General features: G+C 36.2%; 1 protein-coding gene across 6 annotated transcripts in view; it reads left to right on the top strand.

The window, feature by feature from the left end:
• GDAP2 (ganglioside induced differentiation associated protein 2) overlaps positions 1-14,435 on the top strand; it is a 79,867-nt gene that overhangs the window by 3,082 nt on the left and 62,350 nt on the right. For all 6 annotated transcript variants that reach the window (XR_003525285.2, XR_003525280.2, XR_003525300.1 and 3 more), the window contains exons 2-3: positions 5,301-5,543; positions 6,592-6,731. Coding sequence is in view for 3 of the 6 variants with exons in the window: in XM_027626001.1 (XP_027481802.1) it covers positions 5,368-5,543; positions 6,592-6,731 (316 nt within the window). In the remaining 3 variants the exon portion in view is untranslated. The remainder of the gene's footprint in view (positions 1-5,300; positions 5,544-6,591; positions 6,732-14,435) is intronic.

The following is a 14,435-nucleotide window of genomic DNA, read 5'->3' as shown; positions in this document are numbered from 1 at the left end:
CTTGTATGAGCTCATCATGTGCTCACATTTTGGGTGGTAAAAAGGTCTTGACCTCTTAGGTGATTCTCAAAGGTATCTGTGACCCCAAGAATGTTAAGAACCACTGTACCTTAAGCATCAGAGATCAAATTTTCCTGCCTAGCTTGGCTTTGCTGTGTTGGAGAAGAGGGGAGATTTAAACCTCTTTTTGGTGAGAAGACTCAATTTCAGCTTAAAGATGGAGCTGAAAAAGAATTTTCCCTTTATTAAATGTTATGACACTTTCTATATAATGCCATTAAATTTTGAGAGCCCTGAACTGTATTTATTACTCATTAAGTACCCAATATCTTATGGGTCACAATGACTTTTAAGATCTGGGAAGAAGGGCCCACAAATTATGCAGACAAGATGTGATTAGAGATACAGGAGAACCACCAGTAGTTTACTGTCAAAGAAGATAATAGAATTTCAGAGAAAGAATGATCAATAGTTAATGCAACTAAAATTTGATTAGTTCCTGGATTTGACATTTGGTCAATCATTGTTAGACATTGAAAGAGCAGTTTTAGCATTGTTAACAGAGATGGAAGCAAAACTGCAGTAGGTTGAATAAATGGGAGTAAAGGAAATAGAGCTGCAAAACAGATTATGCTTTAATGGTAAATGGTGGAATGAGGAGTTTTCACTGGTGTCTGAAGAAGAAATGGGGTAGGAAAGTTTTTTAGAATAGGAGAACCAAGGGGAAGGAGAGAGTAGATATAGTGAAGGGACAGTTACGACATTCTCTTACAGGAGAGCTGGTGAAGTGGAGTAAAATGCGTAAATGAAGGCAGTTTGGCAGGTTTAAAGTGTGGCTCCCAGATGTGCCCTTACCTCTGTAAAACTCTTCTACTTTTGGTCTTAACTGTCACTTTGTGGAAGAGACATTCTCTGCTTCTCCAAATCTAAATTATCTTTCCACCTTGTTCTTCTTTACAGAACACTTCTCACAGATTTTAACTATGTATTTATTTCTGTGATTATGTATATTTGTGTGATTTTTATGAATCTGTCTCTTCCATTAGAGTCTCTGCACCTAATAATGCTTGAATAAATGAATGCGTGGAACAAATAAGCATTTATTATCTTGCAATTTCTATGGGTCAGGAATTCGGTAGCAGCTTAGTTTTGTGGTTCTGGCTCATGAGGATTTCTCATGAGGTTGCAGTCAGGATGTCAGCTGGGCTGAAGTCATTTGAAGCCCAACTAAGGCTGGAAGATCCAAGGTGATTCCTTCACTTGCCTGGGGATTGATGCTGGTTGTTGGCAGGAACCCTCAGGTTCTTTCCATGGGGACCTCTCATGGGCTGCTTGAGTGTCCCACATCATATGAGCTAATTTCCCCAGAGCAAGCACTCCAAGAAAGAGCACAATATCTTTTATGACTCATCCTTGGAAGTCATATACTGTCATTTCTGTGGTATCCTGTTGGTTACATGGGTCAGCCCTATTCACTGTAGGAAGCAGCTATACCGGGGCATAGATATCAGGAAGCAGTTATTGAAGGACATCTTGGAGGATGTTAACCACAGATGCTATATGGTATAGCATAGAGAGTCACCCAAGAATTATTAAAACCGTTTCCTAATAGTGTTGATGGAGGGCCCAGCTGACACTGAAAAACATGCATTTGTCTTGGCAGCAGACAGGATAATTACTGATTGTTTTTTTTTTCCTAGTAGCATAGGAGCAGAATTAGAGAAAACAGATGTTGGATTGATCTAGGTATTAGGGATTAACAAGTCATTTCAAGGGCAGACACTGAGATAAATATCTTAATTCAGCAATTTGTGTTTGGTTTTTGGTGCTCATTAGAGTCTTTGACAGCAAGTGTTCTAGTCTCTTGTCATACACGGAGACATACCTTTATCTCAACAGCGGTGCAGGGGACTTCCACATTGGCTCTGAGAAAACTATAACAGCTTTTATTGTGTCTTGCGTTGCGCCAGATTATATCACTTAATCCTCACAATAACCCTAGGAGTGTATTATTCTTATTTTTGAAATAAGGAAACCCTGGCTTACAGTCAAGGATAACCCAGCTGTTAGGTCCTAGACCTAAACTCAGGCCTGCTGATAACAGAACCCCAGCTCTCACATTGCACCACCCTTCCTCTCCCTGACAGTATAATTGCATGTGGAAATATTTATCTCAAAATACTAAAGAAGCTGGATTCAAAATTGTACATACAGTATGATTTCACCTATCATAGAAAAAGATAGGAACACTATTAAAGTTTGGGAGTTTTTCCTTTCTTAACTTTTTTTTCTTAAATGTCCTATAAGTGAGTATTACTTAGAAAGAAAAGTTACTTAAAAAAGTAATTTTGTCCTGAAAGTTAGCACTCGAGTTTGCAAAATGAAAACAAAGTTTAATGTTTAATGGAATTTTTTATATTATAGTTAAAAAGTTTTAACACGGGGCGCTTGGGTGGCTCCGTTGTTTAAGCATCTGCCTTCAGCTCAGGTCATGATCCCAGGGTGCTGGATCGAGTCCCGCATCGGGCTCCCTGCTCAGCAGGAATCTGTTTCTCCCTCTCCCTCTGCCCTTCCCCCCTGCTCGTGCTTTGTCTCTCATGCTCTCTCTCGCTCTCAAATAAATAAATAAAATATTTTTTAAAAAAAGTTTTAGCATGAGTCATTGTCCTCAAAAATCTGTGAATAATTTTTTAAAGTATGAATTTCTGTGAAGTGTCATTCCATTGAGTTTCAGGCAGTTCAGCCATGGAAAATGAATGTAGTCTCTATTTGTCCTCTATGCAGCTCGTCCAGCTCAGGTTTGAATACTTTTTAACAAATCGACAGATCTCATGGTTGCCTCTAGTTTCAAAGGCCAATTGGATGGACTAAACACCAACTTCTAGATAAAATTAGTTTCTTTATTTCAAAATAATCTCAAGAGTTTTTTGTATCAAATAAGAATAATCCTCTTATACAGTTTTATCATGGTATAATCTTTAAGGCCTTTCAGTTGTTAAATAAATGATCACATTTCCTACTGCACGGTGCTGGTACAGGAATTAACATATTGTGCCTGATCCATGGTTCATTCCACTTTGTATCTCACATTTCTCAGCAAGAAACACCAAGGAATTAGATGTAGAAAGGTGTATTTGTTCTCCTTGCCTCTAATAACACACATTAGGATCACACAAAAAAACTTCTCTAACAGGAAGTTCACATGCCAGCTTTCATTCTTAATTGTCTGTCTGCTCAGTGTTACCGGTGATGACCTCTACCTTAGCCGACCCACTGATGAGTCATCAGTCCTGTTACTCAACATTTCAGTAGCATTTACTGAGCCTTCTCAAGCACTCCTCAAAACACTTTCTTCACTTTGCTTTTAGACTGCCATACTTTCCTGGTGCTCCTTCCTGTCTTATCGATCCTCTTTGTCTCATTTTTTTTTTGACTTGTCCTCTTTCCAGCCTGTAAGTTTTGCCTTAGGACTCAGCCCTCCAGTCTCTTTTCTCCATTTGCATTGTGTCTCTTGGTAATCATATCCAGTTCCCGTAGCCTTAAATACCACCCAAAGGCTGAATCTTCCATATTTACGTGCGTAGCCCGACCTCTCCTCTGACCTCTAGCCTCATATAGCCAATTGCATGTCTGACATCAATACTTGGCCGAATGAGGGGCATCTCAAACTTCACACATGCAGAAACACAGGAGGAAGAATGACCTTGATTGTCACTGTGCCACACAGCCTACTCCAGCCTTCCCCTTCCCTGTAAATAGAATTAGCATCTACTCAGTTGCTTTCTTTCAAGCAAGAAATCTAGGAGTTACCTTACCTTTGATTCTGTTCTTTTCCCTCACCCTTCATATTCATTTAGCAAGTCTTATTGACTCTACCTTCAAAATACATTCCAAATCCAACCATTTCTCCTCACCTTCGTCACCGTCTCACCTAAATCCGCAGTCATTTTCTGTGCATCTCTGGTTGTACTCTCACCCCTACTGGATTTCACTGTAGCTAGAGTTATCTGACAAAGTGTTACTTATGTTAAGTCATTCCCCCTATCAAGATCCTCTAACAGCTTCCCCCCATATTTACAATAAGACCAAACCTTCTTATCAGGACTTACACACTGCATCATCCAGCCTTTCCCTCTCTCATCAACCTCATAACCTACCACTCATTACCTAGCTTATTTAGTTCTATCCAGATCAGTTTCCTCGCCTTTCCTGGGATACACCAAGCTCCTTCCTGCCCTTTGGGCCTTTTCTCTTACTATTTCCTCTGTCTGAAACACTCTGCAGTGCTTCATATGGCCTGATCTCTCACTTTGTTTAGCTCTCTACTCAAATAGCACCTTTTTTCTCATAATACTTATTGCTTCCAGTCATTCTGTTGGATACCTGCTTGCTTGTTTGGTTATTGTTTATCATCTCCTCTCCAGGAAGCATTAGCTCAGTAAGTGCATGGACTTGCTCTGTCTTATTCACCAGTGTATCCTCAGTTCCTAGAACAGTACCTGACACATAATAGATGCTTACAAAGATTTGTGAATGAATGAATCTACATTTTACTGAAACAGCTATCTGACTTCTTGGCAAATTAAATATCCTTCCTTCTCTTTGTAATACTTGATACTGTGTGTCTTCCTATCACCCTCCTCTTCCAATTTCTGTATTTCTGTACAGCCAATATCCTACTACATCAGTGTCTCATGCCACATCTTATAAATTGTCTAATCCTGTTAATTCTTCCTTTATATGTGGCCTCTCAAATCCATGCCTTCTCCATCAGCTTTTCCTACTAAATTCAAACTTTTATTGACTCTTACTACTTGATTGCAGGAACCTCCCTGCTTCTCATTTTGTCTTACTCAGTTATCATTAAGATCTTATCTCCATATTATTATTTGACTGAACTCTTTACTTTTTTTGATTGAACTCTTTAAATTGTCCATATTATTTATCTTTATATCTGTTGCAGCACGTAGCAAGCCCCCCTCCCCCAATAGCAGACATTCAGTGAATGTTGAATGAATTGTCCTGTGTTTCTGGGAAGTAGAACTGGTGGGCCATGTGGTTATTTTAATGGCCGTGATTCTTTGGTAAGAATTTGTGCTGAAATAATCTCCCTTTCTTCCTGTTTTAGAGAAGCTACAGCAATTCTTTGTTGTATATTGGTTTTTATGGAGTATTTTAAGAAACTAATCACACAATGTCCTATTAGAGCATTTCACAGTAGAGATTTGTTTTTTTGATCTAATAGAAGTAAAATAGTATCTGTATTTTTCTATTAAAACAGTTCTTTCTTTTCTCTTAAGCTAAAGTCTGCCGTGAATATTGAATTGCTGAGGAATTTGGGGAAAGACAAGCTGAAGTTCCCATTCCATGGATCCCTTGGGTGCACCTTCCCAGTTTGTGGATGTGGATACACTACCAAGCTGGGGCGACTCGTGGGAAGATGAATTAGATACTTCTGATACTGCAGCTGAAACGTTTCAGGAAAACACTATTAGATCACCTTTTCTTTACAATAAGAATATCAATGGGAAAGTGGTTCTTTGGTAATTCTTTGATTAAATCATACCGTGATACAATACTCTGATAATTTCTTCTAAACTTTTTTCCCATAATTTCTTTGAAACTCTTCTTTGTAAGCCCCAACATTGTTGATATATTATTTCGCTTATACTTACCTTTTATTGAGGCATTGTTGACATACAGTAAACTGCACATTTTTAAAGTGTACAGTTTGGTGAATTTTGACATGTATGAATCCATGAACCTGCTCTCTCACTTTGATCACCCCAATCAAGATATTACTATTAGTAGTAATACCTTTTTTAAAAAAAAAAAGAAAGCTTTATTGAGATATAATTCGTATATCACACAATTCACCAGTTTAAATTGTGTAAGTCCGTAGTTTTTCGTATATTCACAAAGTTGTATGACCATCGCCACAGTCAATTTTAGAACATTTTCATCACCCCAAAGTCCTGTTCCCACTAGCAGTCATTCCCCATTTCACCCATCTCTCAGCTGCAGCCAACCACTAATCTACTTTCTCTGTGTATAGATTTGTATATTCTGGACGTTTCATGTAAATGGAATCAATTTTGACTTAGTGTAACATTTTGAAGGTTCATCCATGTTGGAGTATGAATCAGTACTTCATTCCTTTCTATGGCCAAATAATATTCCATTGTATGGATGTACCTATCACATTGATCACTTTATCAATTCATTAGTTGATAGACATTTGGGTTGACACTTTTTGGCTATCATAAATAATGCTGCTGTGGTATACTCTTGAAACCAACCACTTTTAGCTATATAAGCATTCTATTACAGTGAAAGAGAAATGCAGAAGAAGCAAAGGAGTAACATGAAGGTTCTGTGGGTTTCAGGGTTGTAGTATTTGCACTAAAGTTCTAAGATGCCAGATTAGTCTTCCTGAGTCCAGAACTACTTTTCTGCTGTTGCTTAAGCTTGTGAGCTACCAAAACCAACGTTGTAAGGGGAGTGAGGATAGAATGTTTTGAAAGAATTAGCAGTTAGTTTTCCTATCTCCCTCCTCTTCTCCACTTGTTCATTTGTTTATCATTTCCTCAGGAAAGGAGATGTAGCATTACTGAACTGTACAGCCATTGTGAATACGAGCAATGAAAATCTTACAGATAAGAACCCTGTGTCAGAGAGTATCTTCATGCTCGCAGGACCTGATTTGAAGGAGGATCTCCACAAACTTAAGGGTGAGTGAGGTTTCCTAGGTATATTGTTGCTTAGGAAACATTTATTTTTGATATTTGAAGAAGGATATTTTGCATTTAGTGAGAATACTAAGTAGATGTAGCTGTTTTGTTATTGTTTAAACTTCATAAACAACAGCTTTTGAAAACCCCACATTGTGTTAGAAGCAGAACACTGAGACTTTACCCTCAGTAAACTGCTCTGTCATGTTCTCGAATTTGAAAATGACAATCACTGTAGCCAGTTAAATCTTTGGTAGTGTTTTCTTAGCTATATATTTTTCTTGCATTAATAAGCCTTGTGAAACAACTATCCTTTCTCTAAACTGAAAAATTTTATCATGATTTGATATTGATAGAGAATTTTTCATATGCCTCGTGGAAAGCAGTTGTTGCACTTTGGAAATGTAATTAACTTATTGATAAAACCAAAATGCATTGTAAGAGCAAAATATATTCTCGATTAATTTTATACTTGCTCCTTTTTCCTTAACCAGAACATTCTTCTGAGAATATTTCATTGGAAATGGGGACAGGAAGAGTTCTATTAGTTCAGAATCTTATTTACTTTATCTGCATTCATTTTCTTAAATTACCAGCCTGGCAAACCAGGTTACTGTTATTTGAGCCCAAATAGAATATTGTGAAATTCAGTCATCCCATTTTATAAAAAGTATTTATGAAATACAGCAATGTTTCTTAAAATGTAAACAACAAATCTCACCTGTATAAAATCTTGATTTCTTTGACCTCTATCATTTAACAGTGAAAACTGGTTTCTAACCTAATAAGGATATTAGAATTTGAACAGGAATACATAATAATGCTGACTCTATGAAAGAGGGGATAGAGAAGAATTACATTATCTGATCAAGAAGCTGAACTCTATGATAGCAGAAGGAGGGGAGAAAAAGCCCTCAAACTAAAAGCCTGATACCATGAAGAACATGCAGAAATTAGAAAATGTAGTACAGATAATACTTCTGTTCTTTGATAAAGGTAATAGAGAAGCTTATCTGGAAGAATTCCTTATGGCCTGTGCATGTGTATGTGTGTATATGTATTCTCATACCTTAGAGCTGGGCTTGGGGATAAGAAAAAGGAAGTAATAAAATTTAATACAAGGATACAAATGAAACCTCAGAATTTAACAGTGTGTGTTTGAGAGCCTCTGAGCAGGAGTTCATGTTATAACTCTGCCCTTTACTAATGGTGTAATGTAAAACCAATTAACTTCACCTCTGGGCCTGAGTTTCCTTCTCTCTAAAATGGGCAGTTTCCTACACATAAAAGGGCTCAATGAGTATTTGACGTTGGAAACAATATCGTGAAAACCAAATTAAATAATGAACATTAAGCGCTAGGCACATTCTAAGTGTTTAGTGTAATTGCTGGTGTTAGCTATAGGCCTCAGTTGTTTGATTAGTCAGTGCCAACCTGCGGGCATCTTCGGTAACAACTTCATAAGTGATTACAAATGTGACTTCCAAAATTTGTGTGTGATAGAAAGCTGAGAGGAGTTAATAAGGAGATTTTGGGTGTTAGAACAAAGAATTTTAAATATTCTGAACTGACTGGAAGTATGAGCCAAAAAAAAAAAAAATTGAGAAGGATGAATATAAAAGTCTTGCAATAAGTTTAAAACCTTAATTATCCAAATTCAGGATGGGGAAGCCCAGTTTGACAACCCTTATTATATAAGAAAATATTTGCTGTTAGTGAAATGGCATTATCATTCACTCCATTTTTCATTTTTCATGCAAAAAGCTTCAGGGTTAACTCTTTCCTCCTCCTTATCTGCCACATAAAGTGTGTCATCAAGCCATAAATATATCTTGAATCTCTTTATCACCACTGCCTCAAAAATCTCCTATGGTGCCATCATCCCCTCTGTGGACTACAGCCATGGCTTCCCTTTCAGCTGGTCATTCTTCTTTACCTAAATTTCTTTTCCATATACAGGAAGCATTGCTTTTTAAATTGTAAATCCCTTCTTACTGCTTCTCTGCTTTGAACCATATAGCCCTCCCATTAGACTTAAAATGCAAACTCCTTAAGCTGGTTCCCCAAGGACTTGCAAGGTCTCAGTCACTTGCCTCCAGGCTCCTTTCACAGACCCTTTTCCCTTCCTTAACATATTGAACCAAACTGATATCCAGTTGCTATGTTTAGCTCCTTTTCAATTTTGCATATACTTTGCTCTTTCTCTGTTTTTAACTCTTATTCTTAAGTCTTTGCTTACATCTCTTCCTCAAAGCACTGTTCCATTTACTTCAGAATTGGCCAGTCTCCCCATGATATATGCTCCCAGCCTGTAGTACTTCTCTTTAGGGCTTTTATCACAATTGTAATTTCATAAATTGTTTACCTGATGACAATGTTCCCATTAAACTTTGGCCTCCATGAGGACAGAGACTGTATGTCTTATTGGTCTCCATGTGTTCTGTAACAAGAATAGTGGAGGCATCCTTTAAGTAGCAGATGAATGACTAGAAATTCTCTGGGACTTTAACTAACTAGACTCAGTGGTGATAATGTCTCATTTCTACTGAGAACACTAACATCAGATTATATCACTAGAAATACAGCATCATAGAGGAAGGTAATTTGTTATCAGCTTAAAATAGACTATTATGTATATAAGATGTTTTATGTCAGCCTAATGGTATCCACAAAGAAAAAAAACTTTAATAGATATGCAGAAGATAAAGAGAAAGAAATTAAAGCATACCAGTAAGAAAAACAAATCACAAAGGAAGACAGCAAGAGAGGAACAAAGGAACTTAAAAAAAAAAAAAACCCAGGAAGCAATTAACAAAAGGGCCATAGTAATTCCTTACCTAGAAATAATTACTTTAAGCATAAAAGGACTAAATTCTCCAGTCAAAAGACACAGAGTGGTTGTTGGATTAAAAAAAAAAAAAAACAGATCCAACAGTATAGTGTCTATAAGAGATTCACTTTAGCTTTTTAATGACACACATAGGTTGAAAGTGAAAGGATAGTAAAAGATATTCTGTGCAAATGGAAACCAAAAGAGAGCAGGAGTGGCTATACTTATGCCAGGTAAAATATACTTTCAGTCAAAATCGGTCACAAGAGATAGAGAAGGTAACTATATGGTAATGAAGGGGTCAGTTCATCAAAGGGATGTAACAGTTGTAAATATGTATGTACCTAACATTGAAGTACCTAAATAAATATTTAAGGTACTATTAATTGACCTAAATAGAGAAACAGACAGCAATACAGTAATACTTGGGGACCACAGAATACCACTTTTCAACACTGGATAGATCATCCAGACAAAATTAATAAGGAAACAAAGGGCCTGAATTATACTATAGACCAAATGGACCTAATAGACATATACAGAACATTCCATCCAACCACACCAAATAAACATTTTCTCAGGCGCACACAGAACATTCTCCAGGATAGATCATATATTGGGCCACAAATCAAGCCCTATCAAATTTAAGAAGATTGATACCATATCAGGTATTTTCTCTGACCACAATGGTGTGAAACTAGAAATCAGTAATAGAAGGAAAATTTAAAAATTCACAAGTACAAAGAAATTAATACATTCCTGAATAATCAGTGGGTCAAGAAGAAATCAAAAGGAAAATCAGAAAGTATCTTGAAAAAAATGAAATGCAACAAAAATAGTTCTAAGACAGAAATTCATAGCAATTAATGCCCACATATTAAGAGAAAAGAAAGGTCTCAAATAAACATCCTAAGTTTAAACCTCAAGGAATTAGAAAATGAAGAATAATGTAAGCTCAGAATTAACAGAGGGTAGGAAATAATAAACTCTAGAGCAGAAATTTAATAAAATAGAGACTAGAAAGAATTCGTGAAAAAAGAGTTGATTTTAAAAAAGATAAAATTGATAGACCTTTAGCTAGATTAACCAAGAGAAAACAGTCAAATAAAAGTATAAATGAATGAGGAGATATTATTACAGCTGACACCACAGAAATACAAAGGATCATGGGAGACTGCTGTGAACAATTATATGCCAACATATTGGATAACCTAGAAGAAATGGATAAATTCCTAGAAATGTACAGCCTGCCAAGACCAAATCATGAAGAAACAAAATCTAAACAGACCAAAAGGAGTGAGGAGATTGAATCAGTAATCAAAAGCCTCCCAACAAAGATAAGCCTAAAACTTGGGGGTTTCACTGGTGAATTCTATCATACATTTAAAAAGAATAACAATTTTCCTCAAGTTTTTCCAAGAATTGAGGAGGAAAGAACACTTCTAAACTCATTTTACAAAACTAGCATTACCCTAATACCAAAACCAGGTAAAGACACTGCAAGAGGGTGCCTGGGTGGCTCAGTTCATTAAGTGACTGCCTTTGGCTCAGGTCATGATCCTGGAGTCCCGGGATCGAGTCCGCATCAGGTTCCCTGCTGAGCAGGGAGTCTGCTTCTCCCTCTGACCCTCCCCTTCTCGTGCTCTCTCTATCTCATTCTCTCTCTCAAATAAATAAATAAAATCTTTAAAAGAAAAAAAAAGACACTGCAAGAAAACTACAGTCCTATATGCCTGATGAACATAGATGCAAAAATTTTCATCAGAATACTAGCACACCAAATTCAACAGTACATTAAAAGGATCATACACATTTTCTTTATTCATTTATCTACACGTGTGTGTGTGTATATATATATACACACACACACACATACACAAGTGTATACACATCATATGGTATAAAATACACATACACACAATGGGATATTATTCAACCATAAGAAAGAAGGAAGTCCTGTCATTTGTGACAACATGCATAGTACTTGATGGTATTATGTATGCTAAGTGAAATAAGACAGACAAATATTACATGACCTCACTTGTATGTGGAACCTAAAAAAAGCTGAAGTCATAGAAACAGGAGAATAGTGGTTGCCGGAGAGTAAGGGAAATGACATGTTGGTCAAAGGAAACAAATTTCCAGCTATAACATGATTAAGTTCTGAGGATATAACGTACAACTTGGTGATTATAATTAACGGTACTGTGTTATATACTTGAAAGTTGCTGAGAAAGTAGATCTTAAATGTTCTTGTTAAAAGAAAAAGGTAGTTATTTGAGATGTTGATGTGTTAACTAACGTTATTGTGGTAATTACTTCTCAATGTATACTTAAATCATCATGTTATACACTTTAAACTTATACAGTGTTATGTGTTGATTATGCCTCAATAGAGCTGGTGGCGGTAGGGGGCAGAAGTATAGCATCAGAGTCAAGAATGTCTGTCCTTTATTCTGTCTTGGTAGGACCTGTAGTATACAGTCAGAATTCATCTTATTTTTATTACTACTTTTTAAGAGTGATAATAAACTGGGGTACACCTAAAGGAAAATGATTAGCATGGTATACACTGTGGAAACTATCATTTGAAGATATAGTTTAAAGGGCTAGGGTTGGCACAGAGAAGATTTGAGGGAAACATGATTGTATTCCCCAAACATTTGAAAAAGCTTCATACTGAAGAGAGTGAGACATAATTTTATTGTGTTCCTAGAATCCTTGGTGGGAAGATACATAAAACTTCATTTCAGTTCATTTAGAGAAAGTTTTCTAAGAAATAGAGCTTCCTAAAAATGAAATGGGCAGATTTGGCCTATTATATCCAAATTAAAAAAAAAAAAAAATGTGTGTGTTTGTATCTCAGTCTTATGTCCAGTCCTTGAATTTGGGAATTTTATGAACCTAAAGCTGTGTGGGGCTGTTGTTTTGGTAAAGAATGTGTGATAAGAGAGAGATTGATAAATGATGTTCAGCTTTAGGGTCAGAATAGCGTCTGATAATTCGCCTACTTGTTTCTGGGCAAGAATACATGTAATTAAATACTTAAATATTAAATACTTAAGTAGTGTAAGTATCTCCTTGTGCAAAATGAGAAAAATACCTTCTTCTCCCATCAGGATCACTGTATAGTTTTGCTGCTTTAATGTTCCATCACTTGGTATTAAATGCACAGGTTTGCTAGGATGGGAAGACATATACTACATTTTTTGATTGCTAAGTTTATGAATAGAACTCTTTGCTGTAAACATTAAGACAACTTTTGTGTTTCTTACTGTGGATGTCGGGATTTAGAGAGAAATAAGTGAAGTTGAAGAGCCCTAATTAATCTTTAGTACTCAGATATATTCAGGTTATCATTGCAGCAGGTGCTCCTTAGCGGAGGATGTAGTCAGGGGTAAAAAATGCACTGGACAGAGTTATGGCTGGAGTGAACTCGAACTTATTCAGTAAATTTGTCTTTGTTTTACAGGAATTAAAAATACTTTCCTGTGTTTTAACTGTTCATACTCATGTCAGGATTTGGGTTTTGGGTTAGAAGAAATCGGCTTAGAAAGAACAAATGGAAGATTGGGAAGCAATGCAACAGTACTTAGCCTACATCTAGTCTCCAGAGTTCTGAGTTTTGGTTAACAATTATTAAAGGAAAGGTGGGATTCCCAAAACCAGAGTATCCTGAACACTTAGCAATTCTTTTCTGTTTCTGTAGTCTGCCCTCAGAGATCTTCAGGATTGATTCTGCAAACTGACTGCCCAAATACATGTTTGCTTGCTTGCTTTATTTTTTTAATATATATATTTCTTTTGAATAATTGTTTTCTACTTACAGTAGCAATAAATGTAAATTGTAGAAATTATATGCACAGAGGCTACAAAATAAATGAAAACTTAACATTTCCACCACACGAAGATCACCAGTACTAGTCCTATAGTACATATTCTTCTGGATCTTTCTGTAGGTATATGTGGGTATATGCATACATTCTTAAATATTTTGTTACCAGCATGAAATAATTATATGTATACAGTCCTTATGTATGATAAGATAATTGTACACATACCGTTCTGCATTCTGCTTCAGCAAATGAATTCCACCTTTTGGTTTCAGAAATTACTTCATCTAATACCCAAATCATATTTTAAATTTCCAGTTGACCCTGAAATGCCTTCTGCAGCTAGTTTGTCCAAGCTAATATCCAGTCCAGGGTCATACTTCTAATTGTTGTATCTTAAAAAATTTTTTCTCATCCAACTCAGTTCCCTTTTTATGACACTAATTTGTTGAGTACTAGGCTAAAATGTTTTCCAAGATGGCCCACCTTCTGGATTTATCTCATTACCCTGAGGTGCCATTTGGTTTGTTGCTTTATCCCTTGTATCTCCTATAATCTAGAAGTTATATCTAATGGAATCAGGTTTGGCTTAAGCATTCCATAGGTGATTATTGTATTGTATACTTAATGTATCAAATTGGAAGATGTATAAAATCTGATTGACCCATTAGTGAACCATTACACTAGGATGGTTCTCTGTTATAGAATAGTGATGACAACTTGATTCTTCTATTTATATAGTTGTTTTACCCTTTGTGACTGAAAAGTAATCAATATGGGGTTATTTAAGCTCCATGAATGTCCAGTTCTCTGTCACACGTTCACATAATGGTTTTAGCAACTATTTATATAGTCCTTGTCTGAGTCGGTAATTTCATTAAGATTGTGAAGTTGTAGTTTTCTAAAACCTGTCATTATATCCATGGTTACATGCCTGTAGAGTCTTTCCTCAATAACTGACATGTGGTTACTCTGGATTACAGTTTCTGTAAGAGGGCAGGGTAAATGCTTACTTCTTTTAATTACCATTTTTCAAAATAA

The sequence above is a fragment of the Zalophus californianus genome, chromosome 4 (genome assembly GCF_009762305.2).
Source record: "Zalophus californianus isolate mZalCal1 chromosome 4, mZalCal1.pri.v2, whole genome shotgun sequence".
Classification (NCBI taxonomy): domain Eukaryota; kingdom Metazoa; phylum Chordata; class Mammalia; order Carnivora; family Otariidae; genus Zalophus; species Zalophus californianus.
This window is presented reverse-complemented; position numbering and strand designations above follow the sequence as displayed.